The sequence below is a fragment of the Gopherus evgoodei genome, chromosome 15 (genome assembly GCF_007399415.2).
Source record: "Gopherus evgoodei ecotype Sinaloan lineage chromosome 15, rGopEvg1_v1.p, whole genome shotgun sequence".
In the NCBI taxonomy this organism is placed as follows: domain Eukaryota; kingdom Metazoa; phylum Chordata; order Testudines; family Testudinidae; genus Gopherus; species Gopherus evgoodei.
This window is the reverse complement of record NC_044336.1, coordinates 9,731,862-9,748,435: the sequence shown is the minus strand read 5'-3', so window position 1 is coordinate 9,748,435 and position 16,574 is coordinate 9,731,862. Positions and strand designations below refer to the sequence as shown.

Below are 16,574 nucleotides of genomic sequence, written 5' to 3'. Positions count from 1 at the left end.
CACAATTGTCAATAATCATAATTTAGTTACAAAATCTGTCAGTACAATCAGACTTTGAAAAAAATGATGGTACTGTATACACCCCTTAGGCTGTTGCAATGGGCTTAACTTTTTTACCAATTTATTACGGATTCAATCCAAAAATCACGGTAAGATTTCAATGGATGTGGAATCAGTCCTTAAGCCGTGAGCCTTTTCCCCATCATTTCCAACTGTGTGTTGTGATCATACATCCCTGGCTGAACTGTCAGAGGCATACAGTATTTCTCAACCCATAAGCCTCTTCTACTGCCAAACCCAACGTCAACACCAAATATTCCATTGGTAACTGTTTTTCTTTTACCATTTTACTTGATTAACAATCTGAGACTAATATTTTCTTACTGCAGGACAGGACCACCAAACATTTATGATTGACCCCTATAATCACATCCCTTCCGAAACAGAGTTGAGCAATCCACATGCATCTTTTTTAGACAAGCTGATGTACAATACCACTGGCATTTTACTTCGTAGTTCTTACAATAAAATCATTGTCCTTCAAAATAAATACTCTGTTTCATATTTCAAACCTATGATTATCTGTTATTGTGCATTTCAACTGTTTCCACTGCAGATCTTAAAGGAGCTCTATGGATTCCTCTTTGTGTTATGCTTACCACTCCAGACGCTGTATGTCTGTCTTTAGGTTTATGGCAGTGGGGAATGCAATTGAGTTTACAATATGAAATCTAACAAACAAGGGTGTATTCATCTCTTGAGCCATTTAAACCTAGCAAAATTAAAAACAAATGTCTTCCTGCTATATCACCACAAAAACCAAGCCCAAAATATGTGCTTTTTAATGCACGCTAAGACAGTCTTTTGCTAACCACCCATTAGACTTATAATATTCAGCACACACATTCTTCTACAGAGTGGAGTGATTTCTTCCACAGTTTAACTTGTTTTTGCCAAAGACTCTTTTAGTTCAGTGTTGGCCACCCGCCTAATGAAACAAACAATCTCTTTTAAAGCCAAGTCTGCTGTCTTCAGTTACACAAGATGTGTTGTACTTAAAAACAAGGATAATGCAACCTGTGTTTAAGCCTTCAAAAAATTACTATTTTAAAAATATCTCCAGCAAGAGTTGACTAAATATATACATACATATATATACACATACATTACACATCTACCTCGATATAACACTGTCCTTAGGAGCCAAAAAATCTTACCGCGTTATAGGTGAAACCATGTTATACTGAATTTGCTTTGATCCACTGAAGAGTGCAGCTCCCACCTCCCCCCGAGCACTGCTTTACCACGTTATATCCAATTTCATGTTATATCGGGTGGCATTATATCAAGGTAGCGGTGTATTTATATTATCAGGGTGTAATGTTTACAACTAAAATCTCCTCAGGAGAGAGGATTTTTTTCTCTTACTTATGTATGTTTGCTAAAAACCCCTTTATTTAAGTACTAGGACATGACAAGGTATGAAGTTAATCACAGTGTAACTATCACGCATATAGGAGAAATATGAAGCATACTGGAAAGGAAAAGTGAAATAGCTTCAACCTTCTCAAGAGTAGGTCATCAGCATGCAATAACTATACACTCCAAAGGCATTTTTTCCAATTACAGGCACTAATATACTTGTAATGAGTATATTAAAAGAGATTTAATAATTATTTCTATAATTTACATTCAGTCAAATATCTGGTGGAATTTTTAAAAGTATTTTTTCTTTTAGTTTCTCAAAGAACAACTCTGATCAGCACCAAGTATGATTAGTAAATGGGAAAACATAACTAAACAAGCCTCTCTGTCTACTTCTTTAGCATCACAGATTGAATCAAAATTGAAACAAGAATACCTGTGTAAGAAGTTGTCCAGGTGTCAGGTTATTGATCCAACGAGTATATCGTTCAGTAGAATCCAATGGCTCTCTCCTGACTTGGCAACCTATAATCTAAAGCAAAATAAAAATCACAAACTGTCAAACCTTAGACATTCAGGCATCAGTAAAAGCACCTGAAGTTAAATAATTACACACAAAATCTCTCCATTACACATTATTAAGGTTGCAAGGTTAGGCACTCAAAATTAGGAAATGCCAAAATTACAGTTACCGTGCAACCTAAATTCATAACCCATGTGTGTAAGCATTATGATACAGTCTTAATTTACATTAACACATACTATTTTTCTCAGTCCCAGTCTCAGCTTCCACCCTCTCTCCTTCCCAGGCTCCTTGTCCCAATCTATTCCCCATCCACCCATGTCTGGCTCTTGTCCCCTCTGCATTCGACTCAAGCACTTTCTTCCTCCAGGCTGCCTGAGCTTGGCCAGGGGTAATGGGGTGAGCAGGGACTAGGGGCAGGGATGTCATGGAGAGATAGGACAGGCAGTCTCCATGTTCCCAGTCCAGGTGCCCAAACCAAGCATGGCTTGTAGCAGCCCAAAACTGCAACTGCAAGGAAAGTCCTGCGCCATATGGACAGAATCTTTGGGTATATAGCTGTTAAAATCTAAGATGTCTTTACTGAGCATGTGCACACTGTGATTTTTCAAAGGCTGATAAATAGGGCCCTACTAAATTCACAGCCATGAAAAACATGTCATGGATCTGGTCTTTCGTGCACTTTTCTCGGTATTATACAGATTTCACAGGGGTGATCAGCATTTCTCAAATTGGGGGTCATGACCAAAAGGGAGCTGCGGGGGTGTGGGGGCCCCAAGCTTATTAGGGGAGGTTGCAGCTGCCACCCTTACTTCTGTGCTGCTTCAGATCTGGGCAGCTGGAGAGTCGCGGCTATCAGCTGGGCACCCAGCTCCAAAGGCATTGGCTCACCAGTAGCGGTGTAGAGTAAGGCAATACCATTCCATACCATCCTTACTTCTGTGGTGCTGCTGGCAGCGGCTCTGCCTTCAGAATGGGGGTCCTGGCCAGCAGCCACCACTCTTCAGCTGCCCAGCTCTGAAGGCAGCACTGCTGCCAGCAGCAGCGCAGATAAGGGTAGCAGTACTGCAAGCACCCCTACAATAACCTTGCAGTTATTATAATAACCACACAACCGTCAGGACCCCTAAAATTACAACATCGTGAAATTTCAGATTTAAATAGCTGAAATCATGAAATTTACTAATTTTAAAAGCCTAGGAACATGAAATTGACCAAAGCAGACTGTCAATTTGGCAGGGCCCTACTTATAAGTTGGCCAAATAGAGGTGGATTTTCACAGGGATGGCAAAAGATATAGCTCTTCCACAAAGGTCACCCCCTGCTACATTTCAACTTCCTGTTCCAGTGCATGGGAGTACTTGAGCTTTTCAAAGAAAAAGTTACCAATATTTTTTTTTACATGAGCAAAACAATGCAGTTTTCCCTAGCCTCATTCTTGGATGTGTCTGAATAATTTTGGCTGAAATTTTTCAAAGAAAAAACTCTGCCAGATGCAAACGTCTGGCATGTAAAATTTCAGACCAAACAATTAAAGTCTTCCAAAGCTATAGGCAACTGAAAAGAGAGTCTTATAATGGAGAGTATTGGGCAACCTTAATAATAGGTTGTGCTATTAACCCTGCCTATATACTGTAATGTAGAGTGGTTTATATCAAATGAGAGGCTATTCTCTGAGAATTTAATAAGACAAATCAAAGCATCAATATAGAAAAAAAATCTAGATACCGTATTTTAATAAATTATAACTTAATTCAAGCAAGTATAATATTCCCATAGCATTAGAACAACATTCTCTTCTCTGATTCCCACTACGTAGCTCTGTTGCATACTATGAGTTTGTTAAGTATGCAGAAATCTTTGATATCAAGAAAAATTTTGCTTTGAGTGTGCAGGTAGAGGGCAGAATTTTACAGGCACTTTTTAGTTTTTATTATCTTCACATGCATTAATGTGTATCCCATGGAATTTCATGTGATCATTTAATTGTTTGCTTTAGAAATCCTTGTTCAAATAAAGAGAGTGAGAGAACCTGACAAAATCAAGTAGGTTGGAGAAGTAGACAGACAGACAGCCCTCTCAGTTTACTAATCTGTGTAGGCTCTGAGCCCCAAAAATGTTCTCATTACCCCACTAATTAATTATGTATCCAACAACACTGCTGACATTCCACATCTGCTGCACCATTTCTTTTCCAGATTTTGACATACTTGTCACTGTGGATGTGATCATTATTTGCACCAGAAATTAACACCAACATTGCTGTAGTAGGAATTCTAAGCATTGAGTTAGGATGATAGGATTTTGTTTGTTTGAATCTGAATATTTTAAGCTGCTTCTCTTTTATATGTCTAGAACGAACTATAACTGCACATATTAAGGACTGATACCATAAAATACTCAGTACTCTTGTAATCATGTACATGTCTTTAAATTCACACATGCGAGTGGTTGGGCTGGAATTGCTTGTGTGCACAGCCAGAACAGAAATAATACTATGTGATTTATCTGGCCAGTCTTAACTAATCAACACTGTTTGATCACAGAAAACTTTCAGAGGGCTGTTGGCGATCACCCAACAGTTAATAAAATTCACAGAAGAATGTGATGAATCTATTTTTTTAAAGTAACAAAATCATGATTTATGTACCCCACAGAAAGAGGCCAGAAGCTCAGATAAACTATTTGAATTATTTGTTCAACTCTACTTTTGACTTAGCACAATAAAACTTAAAACCTCCTGTCAACTTTCCCCTGAATCACAATCAAATAAAGAGTCCTGAGGACCAAAGCTACAATTTCTAGATAATAATGCTAATCCCAATTTTTTGTAAATTAATATTGAATGTAAGTTTTCTAACTTCCAATTTTTTTGGAATTTAACATTCCATATTTTTAAATGTTTCACAAAATTGATTAGAAGTACATTCACACTATCTTTCTATAGAGGGAGTTGTTTGTAAGCAAACTATTTTAAAGCTAATGATTTACAGAGGCTTTTGCTTGTATATATTAAGGTAAGATAGACTATCTTTCTTGCCTCGTAAGAACTGTCTGTGGAAGTTCAGAAGAAAGCTGACAAAATGCAAAGTGCTGTGCTAACACAATCCTGCCTTTCTGAAAGGTATTCCATAACAGAAAGATAAGGAAGCTTAGCTTATATACACAAATACCCTGACCCTAAGCTCTACAAATACAAGTTAATGAACAGCTGTCATGAGGTGAGAGATTAGTATGGGAGCCTAAACTTGTTTTCTAAAAGACTGGTTTCCAATTAGAGGAAAAATTGGTCATCTCCCCCATCCAGTCTGAAACCTCAGAGAGGAGCAGGGCAGGTTTTTTGTCTTTATTATTTCCACTTTGGACTGCTTCCAGCCCACCCGGACCATTACCAGCAGCACTCAAATGTGCCGTCTGTTTAAGGCTGCTTCTTAAATCTGGAACACTGTTGGGTACAGGCCTCAGATAAAGGTGAGAGGTTAACATGTAAACCTCTAAGCTACACAGAACTACTGGCTCAACTCTCAGCAGGACTGTGTCAGCCCTTTATTCTTCCAAGACAGATAAAATGAGTTCCATGAACTTTACTCTGTGTGGGGGAGGGGAAGGGGGGGGTATCATAGACTGAAACCTTTAAAAATGAGGCTCCATTTGCTCTTCTCTTGAATGTATGTCATTTTTCATAAAAGAAAGTTTGTGTCTGTGTCCCTGGCTAAAATTCCCCTCTTCTTTCCATGCTGCTATACAATGGTTGGTTGCTGCCATCCCTCCCACTCCAATGCTGGTTCCATTTCAGTGGTATGTAAAATGTTTCGGATCCTTTTGGATGGAACGATCATATTAGCCTAGAATATTCTTTATCCCCCCAACAAACAGAACAAGGTTTCAAGAACTGCTCACTATTTCTTATTGTAACAAAGCAAAGACAATTGCCAAGCAATTACTTCATTCCGGATGGGCAAGAGAGGTGTCTTAACAGAACACTTTGAACTTTCATTTGAAAATAGTTTGGTTCAAGTATGGTTCTAGGGATTGGCAAAGTCTGGCTGAGGAATCTAGACCAAGGCAGCTTCTGAATCCTGTTACCTTATCCCACGTACATACCAAGATGGGTGGTACCAGGACCCCCCCCATAATATGAAATTCATCCTCTACCATGTGTTCTGCTAACTCCTCGCTTAACGCTGTAGTTATTTCCTGAAAAATGAATTAAATGTAAATGGGATGGAGGGGTTAGGTTCCAGGGAATTTTTTTTTCGCCAGACAAAAGACTATATATACTCTGTGTGTGTGTGTGTGTGTGTGTGTGTGTGTGTGTGTGTGTGTGTGTGTGTGTTGTGTGTGTGTGTGTGTGTGTGTGTGTTGTGTGTGAGAGAGAGAGAGAGAGATGCATAGCCCTTTAAGTACACTGACCCCACTCTAAGTACACTGCCTTTTAAGTAGATCAGCAAGTTGAGACAGCAGCTGCTGCCAGCAAGGTCTCTCCATCCTGAGCACTGTTGTGTCCCCACTGCTCTGTGGAGATGGGTAAAGGAGACACACTCTGACATTAGCACCCCTATTCCCCTTTCCCCCCTGCACAGCAAGAAGGAGGTTCTCGAGAGCAGCTCCAAGGCAGAGGGCACAGAACATGGCAGTGGGGGATAGCTGAACTGCCCAGCAATTGATCGCCTGTTGGGCAGCTACCACCAGGAAACTTAGGGGAGTGGGGAGCTGATGGGGGGCTGCTGGTCCCCCTGGTTCCAAGCCCCCACCAGCTAGCTGCAATGAGCTGCACTTTCTGCAAGCAGTGAAGAAAGCATGGCTGCCAACAACATTATAAGGGAGCATTGCGCAACTTTAAACGAGCATGTTCTCTAATTGATCAGCAACATATAAATGAAACAAGTTAACCAGAACGACTTTAAGTGAGGAGTTACTCTAATTGCAAGATGGAGGAATGGGAATAGTTTAGAGTCTTACATACAAAAACAAAAAGAGAAAACTATGCCGCAGGTAGTCATTAAACCTTATCCATAGCAAAGCACTACACCAGAGGTAGGCAACCTATGGCACGTTTGCCGAAGGCAGCATGTGAGCTGATTTTCTGTGACACTCACACTGCCCAGTACCTGGCCACTGGTCTGAGTGGCTCTGCATTTTAATTTACTTTTAAATGAAACTTCTAACATTTTAAAGCCTTATTTACTTTACATACAACAATAGTTTTAGTTATATATTAGACTTCTAGAAAGACCTTCTAAAAGTTAAAATGTATTACCGGCACGCAAACCTTAAATTAGAATGAATAATAATGAAGACTCAGCCACCCTTCTGAAAGGTTGCCGACCCCTCCACTACACCTAACAAAACGACTGTAAAAACAGGGCACGCATTATGCTATCACAATTTTTATGTTAATCCAAAAAAATGTAAACTAACGAATATAAACCAGATAGTGTAGCGGGTCCTGTGTGTACGTTTAAGATTTAGATAATGATAACTCAGTATTTCAACAACCAATTCTCATCTTTAACCTAACCCCCAAAAAAACCCCCAAACCCCAAACCCAAGAAATATCCTCTCTCCAACCTGACATATAGACTGCTGAAACCTTAACAGCTCTCTTACATGGTACTGGAACCTACATGTTTTTTCAAGAGTTGAGAAGAAAGGTTAGAACAAAAAACTATGCACGTCCGAAGCAGAAGGAAGTTTTGCCACCTCATTTCCTTAAATACAGAGAAAAAGGTTAATGACATTTCAGCTCCCTGAACTTTCAAACCAAGTGCTTGAAAAATATTTATATTCTGTGTTCATTAATCAATGTAACTTGCTTATCTCTGCCCAATCTTTCACCTTCTGATCAGTCTATCCCTTCCCATCCACCATGTATCAGGAATATGTCCCATACGCAATGCAATATCCATATAAGAAATTAGCATCTTGTCATATATTTGATGGAATACTAGCATTCCAAGATTTTTTCATCCAGAATTATATAAAAACAGAAACTTAATACTGAACTTTACTGCCCTCAGAGTAAGGAATTTAGTTATTTCATCATAATAATATTTTCAAATATTTATAAACAACCCTATGCATAAAGAAATCTAACACATCACAAATGTTATAAAATCAAAAGAATGGTCCACAGTTTCTTTGACATTTTACGGAAAGACGGGCAAAGCTTCAAAAATGACTAGTAGATTACAGTGCTTCAACTTTTGATGACAATCTTCTTAAGGCCTTGATTTCAGAAAGCGTTGATCACTCATCCTCTGAAAAATCAAGCCTCTTTAAATTGTCAAGTTGGGCACCTAAAATGGAGGCATCCAAAATCACCGTCACTTGAAAGTTTTGGCTCATATTTTTAGCAGGAACCTGCCCATGCCACAGTTTGTGAACTAAATATTTGTACTTTGTGATGCTGAAGTGGAACAAGAAACGGGAACCAGTTTTTGCAGGTTTAGCCAAGTAAAGGAGAGGTGACAGTTTGCAGCTGTCAGTCTTTTCCAGTATAAATCACTAAATTTCTCCATTTCACACATTTGTTTCAACTTGTGTTTCTTCTTTGCTTCCATTGTGCCCATGAAGAAAAATCTGAAACTATTAAGCCACAAAGAGTACATGGCCTCACAGTTCAGATACATTCAGTTTTTTAAAAATGTTTGTTTCAAAATCAAATACACACACAAAATAGTATCAGAATTTTTAAAAGTCCAACATACGAAAAAGAGAGTTTACTACTCTAATCATTTAGACAAAACTGACCCTCAGATATCTGGGATGGACTTGCTTATCTTACAGTCTTTTCACTGTCCTGTAGGCCCATAATATAGACCTTCCAAGTCAGAAGCCTTATCTCCACAAACAAATAGACCGCTGCAAATCTACCCTATATTAGCCTGCCATGGTCTACCGGTTCATACAGACCTTGCTGATGCCCGTTAACACTTCATTAAGTCACTTTGATCTAGCCCTCTTTGAAAGGGAACTAGCTCAAAGTGCTCTAACAAACTGTTAACATGTATCAGCTGGATGCACATGGACAGTTAGACCCAGGCAGGGATATAGTCTCACACCCCACTTGCCACAGCAGACTAGCCTGGAGTCTCTCTAGAATCTCCTAGGAGATGACTCCCTTGGTACACATCCTGATATAAAAATCAGTAAACTTCCACCTAGCAAGCTCAGTCTGGCACCATGTAAGTGAACAGGAGTGAGAAGTTGTAGTATCTCTTGGAGATGAGCAGATAATCAAAATAAACCCTATTTAGCAGTCTCTGGAAATCTTACGAAAACCAAAATAAATTTAACTTCCAGCAATTAAGTTCATATAGGAAAAGCACAGCGAAACAAAAAAAACTAGGTGATTAAGCAACAAAATGGCAGATGAAATTCAATACTGATAAATGCAAAGTTATACACATTGGAAAACAGAATCCCAACTATACATATAAAAATATGGGGTCTAAATTAGCTGTTACCACGCAAGAAAGATCTTGGAGTCACTGTGGATAATTCACTGAAAACATACACTCAATATTCAGTGGCAGTCAAAAAAGTGAACAGAATGTTGGGCATCATTAAGAAAGGGACAGATAATAAGACAGAAAATATCATATAGCCTCTATATAAATCCATGGTACGCCCACATCTTAAATACTGCATGCAGATCTGGTTGTCCCATCTCAAAAAGGATATATGGAATTGGAAAAGGTACAGAAAAGGGCAACAAAAATGATTAGAGGTATGGAACAGTTTCCATATAAGGAGAAATTAGTAAGACTGGGACTTTTCAACTTGGAAAAGAGACGACTAAGGCAGGATATGATACAAGTATGATATATATGATATGGTGGGTAGGGAGAAAGTAAATAAGGAAGTGTTATTTACTCCTTCTCATAACACAAACTAGGGTCACCAAATGAAATTAATCGTCACAGGTTTTAAACAAACAAAAGGAAGTATTTCTTCACACAATGCACAGTGAACCTGGGGAACTCTTTGCTAGAGGATGTTGTGAAGGCCAAGACTATAACAGGGTTCAAAAAAGAACTAGATACGTTCATGGAAGATAGGTCCATCGATGACTACTACTGAGGCTGGAGCAACACTATGCTCTGAGTGTCCCTAGCCTCTGTCTGCCAGAAGCTGGGAACGAGCGACAAGGGATGAATTACTTGATGATTCCTATTCTGTTCATTCTCTCTGAAACACTTGGCATTGTCCACTGTTGAAAGACAGGATACTGGGCTAGACAGACCTTTGGTCTGATCCAGTATGGCCATTCTTATATTCTAAAACTAGAATTTAAAAACAATGCATAAGCAAGCTGTCAAAAATCTTGATTTCAGAGATGAATGAAAGTATACTAGAAATCATCTCACATGGTATTTGCTGGGGAGAAAAAATCTCTACTCCCCTCTCTAACATGGGCTGGAGTGTGCTCCACATTAATAACGGCAGAGAGTGCTCGGAGACTAGAGAAATTCACCTCCAAGCAAATTCAGATTAGTTCACCCTTTTTGATGAATCAGTAGAGAAACCAAAGATTACATAGATGTGGGCCAGTAGGACTCTGTTACCAGAACTATGAAGGACCCACTATCAAAAGTCCTAGAACTAGGGGGGCTGCCATCAGTGGCAGCTCCAGACCCCACACGCCAAGCACATGCTTGGGGCAGCATGCCGCAGGGGGCGCTCTGCCGGTCGCCGGGAGGCGGCTCCGGTGGACCTCCCGCAGGCATGCCTGCGAATGTCCGCTGGTCCCGGGGCTCCAGTGGACCTCCCGCAGGCGTGCCTGTGGAGGGTTTGGTGGAGCCGCGGGACCAGCGGACCCTCCGCAGGCACGCCTGCGGTAGGTCCACTGGAGCCGCGGGACCAGCAACTGGCAGAGCGCTTCCTGCGGCATGCCGCCCTGCTTGGGACGGCGAAATGTCTAGAGCCACACCTGGCTGCCATACCCCCAGTTTGAAGTGATTTCCATCATATATAGGATTTATAGTTTGATTCAATGGCCCTCAGCACGCACACTATACATAGTAGCCAGCACCGCTTCCAGCAGCTCCTATTGGTCTAGAGCAGCGAACCGTGGCCACTGAGAGCTGCGAACCTGTGGACGTGGCAGGTACAGAACCGTCCCATCCCGTCAGGGGCTTTCCCTGTATAAGCAGCAGAACAAGTTTGGGAACGACTGATCTAGTCTAACCTCCTTTGATGAAATATAATGGGGCTCCACAGTTGCCTGGAGACTGCACTAGCTGCAGAGATAGTCTCCCTAGAATCTAGATCATGCATAAAGCATACTGGCAGGGCACTGGGGGAAGTTTGTAAAGCCACTGGCCATACTCTGTACATTCTGCAGATAAAGGACTTGTTTGCATGATTGCTCATATGACAACTTTTCCAAAAGCTAAATTTACTTTAATAACTAAAATAGTTAAAATGTTATTTGTGGATCTACTACAAAGACTTAGAACAAAATGTTCTTTCTTATCATTCCAATGCAAAGGAAATTATATGGGGGAATTTCTACTAACACTTCACTAAATCAGCAGAGTAGGTGTGTCCAGTTTTGTGTGTGTGTGTGTGTTTTGTTTGTTTTTTTTATAACAGGGACCAGGCAACCAACAACTCTAATTAAACATCAGAGGTGTAGCCATGTTAGTCTGGATCTGTAAAAAAGTGACAAAGAGTTCTGTGGCACCTTATAGACCAGGGGTCAGCAACCTTTCAGAAGTGGTGTGCAGAGTCTTCATTTATTCACTCTAATTTAAGATTTTGTGTGCCAGTAATACCTTCTAAAAACTTTAAAAGGTCTCTTTCTACAAGTCTATAATATATAACTAAACTATTGTTGTATGTAACGTAAATACGTTTTTTAAAATATTTAAGAAGTTTCATTTAACATTAAATTAAAATACAGAGCCCCCAGACCAGTGGTCAGGACCCGGGCAGTGTGAGTGCCACTACAAATCAGGTTGCCTACCCCTGTTATAGACTAACAGATGTATTGGAGCATAAGCTTCCGTGGGTGAATACCCACTTTGTCAGACGCATGTAGTGGAAGTTTCCAGAGGCAGGTATAAATATGCAGGCAAGAATTAGTCTAAAGATAACGAGGTTAGTTCAATCAGTGAGAATGAGGCCCTCTTCTAGCAGTAGTTGAGTATGGCCTCTTTGTTCACAGTTGTCTTGCAATATACAATAGAATGGAAATGTTCAGAAGAATTATGATTACAACCAATTCATAACAATGTTAATATTTGTAAGAATGTTCATGCTTCTGCACTGACATGACAGAAATGCTTTGCACACACAACTTCCTACTTTCTTCTAATTTTCAGAACCAGCACCGCTCAAGATATATTTTAGCAACGTCTTACAAGATGCATTTTCCATTCATGTGTCTTGGAGTGTTAATTTAACTGTTCAGCTCTAAAATGTATGTCTGGGCCTTTAGTCTGCTACCTGAATCTCCCTCGTTTGTCATTTCCCCATTATACCTGTCAGGATCCTCAAAGGCCTGGGGCTGTCATTTACACTAAGGCTTTTTTATATACACTGCCAGAGCGTGAAAGGGACCTTAAAGTAGGTGTAATGGAATTTACAGTGCCAAAATGAGAATCAGGTAGAAAAATCTCTCCTACCTAAAACACAAATTGTTCAACATCACATGTCAAAATACATGAAGTAAATATCCTTAATGCAACAAATCACACCTGCTTTTACTATTCTTTCACTAGCCTATTTGTAATAATCTTAATTCACAAGTCTAAAACACTGGAATTTCACTCTAAATAAAGTTCTAAAGCAGCATTTTTCTTACTTTACCTATTTTTAAATTTTCATCATTACAGAGTAATATATTTTTTCATCGTTTGTGTGTGTATGGTTAAATGAACATTTACTGATAAAAAACCTAATTCTTTCAAGTTTAATTACAATCTGCAAATCAGATTATAAGAACTCTGTTATCTGAAGAAGAAGATTAAGATGAACACCTCAAATTGTGAGAAGCAAGGGTCATTCACCATATTCATTTGTTTTTAAAGTTATTTTATACTTTTAGGTTCCTTGAAGTTTGGTATCTCTGGTGCCAGCTGAAAATGGCCCTCTGGAATACTCTGCTTTCATCACCACCTACTACAATACGACCAAAACTAACCTACAAGGAGGGGAAATTGTTAGGTATTTGCCATTCATCCCTCCCCCTTCTCAGCTTTGTAACGTACTGAACTGATCTCAATTCCATCCCCTCAACACCAGGCAGCTCCATGTTCCACCGAGTTTCCTTAGTGGGGGTGAAGTCATCAGCAGAATATGGTGAAGCCCTTAGCACTTTAGAGCCTTCTACACTGATTTTGGTAAGGTAAAATGAATCTATGATCTCCCTCACTGCTCGTTCATGCTTTTTTCCCCTTAAAAGCCAGAGGAAATCAATTTTTTCCTCTTCTTATCAAGGATGGTGTCAGATTAATAACAATAACTTTTTGATTGAAGGTAATAAATGTGGATCAAAATGAAACTGTCTCACTTTTACAGTTAATACTAGCAGCTACATGTCAAACTAAGCCACAGACTACGATGAAATGTGTGTGTGGGGGGAACAACAACAACCATAAATCTAAAACAAATGGGTGTCAGATAGGGAACCATGTCTAGTTTATTGTGAAGTTTGGACATTTATACCAGCTTCCATTCAGTTTTCCCTCTGCTAGAGTGTAAATAAACCCTCAAAAACAATAAACTGAACACACACAACTCAGATTTGCTTCCCACAGGCTGCAACCATGGTACTGCAAGCCACAATGACTTTTATTTGTGTTGCTCAGTGATCACAGCAGTTAGTTTTGCAGACAAAGTTGACTGCCTGATTTGAAAATGGGACTTCAGCAGTTTTGAAAATTTGATCCCTAAGCTTCAACACTGTCATAGTGAATTTCAAAAAGCAAAGGGAAAAAAGAGGAAACAACTATTAAATTTGTTTTATTATCTCTCCCACTTTGCTCTAAGAGAAAATTGATACAAAAAGATTTCTTTCAAAATATGATGTGATACAATTCTGTGGAATATGAATGATGCTGCAAGTTTAGCAATGAATTTTCATGTTGCATTTTTTCTGCTTATGAACTTAAAGTCAACGAAAATGTGAGTCATATTTTTAAATATGACATAGGGTCACTTAATTTCTCACTTAGTGAAATATTGCTGCCAGTACAAATCTCCTGCCTAAATTCAATCTCTGCAAGCACTCAAAAAATCAATATTTGGTTTCCTATTTAAAAAATTAAACAAAGCACTGTGAGGAAGTTTAAGAAAATACACAAAGTAGCCTCCTCAGAAGTAATTCAGAAAATTTCAATATATTGTCTTTCCATTGCCAGAAAATTTGTAGACCCAATAAATGAAGTTACTATGATAAATTTATCTCTGATTTTACAGACTGCTTTTACCCCCTGCTTAATGTTTTCTTGGTGTAACAAGAAAAACTTAACTGAAGTACTGCTGATTCACAAAGAGATGGAAATGGCAAGTTAACCACTAAAAGCTAGGCTATGAAACATCCTAGCTGACCATTTGGGACAACCAGAATTCCAGTCCAGGCAGACAAGATGTACTTACTTACTCCCTAGATAGTTTGCTGTCTTCCATTTAAAAATCCTGGATAGGCTGATTTACCAAGAAGTCCAGTCTGAGGCTAAAAACTGAATGATTCTCTTTGTAAGTACTACAAAGTTTTATTTGCTTTGTACCTTATACTTCCATGGTTAAGCAGAGGCACTAGAAGAAATTAGGGGAGTCTTGTACTGTACATTGGTAAGAGTGCATATTCATAATTGTTTACAGCGTAAAATAATGGGACAACCATTTTTAGACAAACAGAACTTAAATTCTCACAAAAATCACCTTTAAATAATTTTTCCAAGCTTGCAGGTGACAGCACAGTAATACACAGGGCCACCAAAAAACAACCACTATTTGAGTTTGTCTGGATATTTATTTAATAAAAGGGATTTTCGAGTAAAGAATACTTCTCTAGATTTCTTTTCACAATTCACGATTACCATTTTGCAGATTTGTGGATTTTAAAGCCTTATAAAGGCAAGTCACAGCTCAGTCTTATAACATTCAGGCCTACCAATGTGTTTTCATCTGGACACATCAGTACAACTCCACTGGCCAGAAGACTAAATACAGAGACCTGGAAGCTGAGAGAGTTTAAAAAGAAAACTTCACTTGAGACTTGGTCACCTCAATGGCACAACACACATACGCTGAAGGATTGCAGGTTTCTGGCAGGACTTCTCTCCCAGGGTCAGCATGTCATATTATTTATATAGTGCCATCGGTGTAAACATGCTCTACAATACATGGTTTATGCCAGACAAATAACAGGTTCCACATAAGCTTTCAGGGTAGGACACCTGTTATTATCTGGCACAGTCCTCCTTTTGTACAGCCAGGTGAGCAGTGTGTCTGTCAGTAAAATGCACAGAGTATTTTTATACAAAAGAATCCATTCAACTAGAGAACCTTAGAATGTTTTCATGGTTAGTAATTTTTTCTCTCTGACAAAGCATCTATTGTTTTACTTTCAATTCATAAAGATTCTATTTTCTATTGCCATTATTGGCAGTAGGACATCGCAATGACAGTATGCCACTGCCCTATCTGCCTCAGCCATTAGTTCTAGGCTGACAAAATATGATGCGACCTTCACCCAACCTCCAACTCTATCCTCCTCTTCCCCTGTTTCTGGTTTGTTCTCCTCCTCAAAACTTGCCCAATCCCATTTCATTTCCTGATTTCTCTCTCTCTCTCTCTCTCACACACATACAGACACACCCTCCTTTACTCTTCTTAATGTTTCACTCTCCTCTGGCTCCTTCCCCACACAATACAAACATGGCTTAGTCTCTCCCATCTTAAAAACAAACAAACAAAAAAACCACTTGACCCCATTTGCCTCTCCAACTACTGCCATATTTCCTTTTTCCCTTTCATCTCTAAGCTTATTGAATATGCTGTTTACAATGTCCGTCTGGAGCTCCTCTGCTCCAATCCCATCCTAAATCCTCTCCAGTCTGTTTTCTGCTCCTTGCACTCCACTCAAATCATGCTTCCAAAGTCTCTTATGATCTCTTCCTAGCCAAAGCTCAGAACGAGTACTCCATCCTCCTCATCCTTGAGCTATCAGCTGCCTTTCACACCATCAGCCATGCTCCTCTTCTTGAAATCTTGTCCTCCCTTGGCTTCTATGATTCTGTCCTCTTCTCATTCTCCTCTTAACTCTCCAGTCACTCCTCTGGTGTATCTTTTGGAAGATCCTCCTCATCTGCCCTCCAACTTTGGGACTGGACAGGGCTCTGCCCTTGATCCCCTTCTCTTTGTACATTCTCATATCCAGGCTATATCTAAATCATGCTGATTCTTTCTGCGTAATATCTATAATATAAGACCTTTCCTATTCATCCACACAGCTTTTAAAACTCTCATCCAGGCTCCCATCATCTCACATTTCAATTACTGCAACATCCTTTTCTTTGGCCTTGAAAAACAATTGTGCCCTGCTCATATCCATTCAGAAAGCTCCTCAAAGATAATTTTCCTATCCTATCGCTCTACCCATGTCACTCTT

The 16,574-nt window shown here is 39.4% G+C and overlaps 1 protein-coding gene across 7 annotated transcripts in view; it reads right to left on the bottom strand.

The window, feature by feature from the left end:
* The window catches only part of B3GNTL1 (UDP-GlcNAc:betaGal beta-1,3-N-acetylglucosaminyltransferase like 1), a 329,647-nt gene that overhangs the window by 236,724 nt on the left and 76,349 nt on the right, over nt 1–16,574 (bottom strand). For 6 of the 7 annotated variants that reach the window (XR_003996594.1, XM_030534209.1, XM_030534211.1 and 3 more), the window contains one exon: nt 1,862–1,957. Coding sequence is in view for 6 of the 7 variants with exons in the window: in XM_030534209.1 (XP_030390069.1) it covers nt 1,862–1,957 (96 nt within the window). In the remaining variant the exon portion in view is untranslated. Of the gene's footprint in view, nt 1–1,861; nt 1,958–5,924; nt 6,034–16,574 lie in introns of those variants that run through there. The other variant, XM_030534215.1, reaches the window with a different exon arrangement.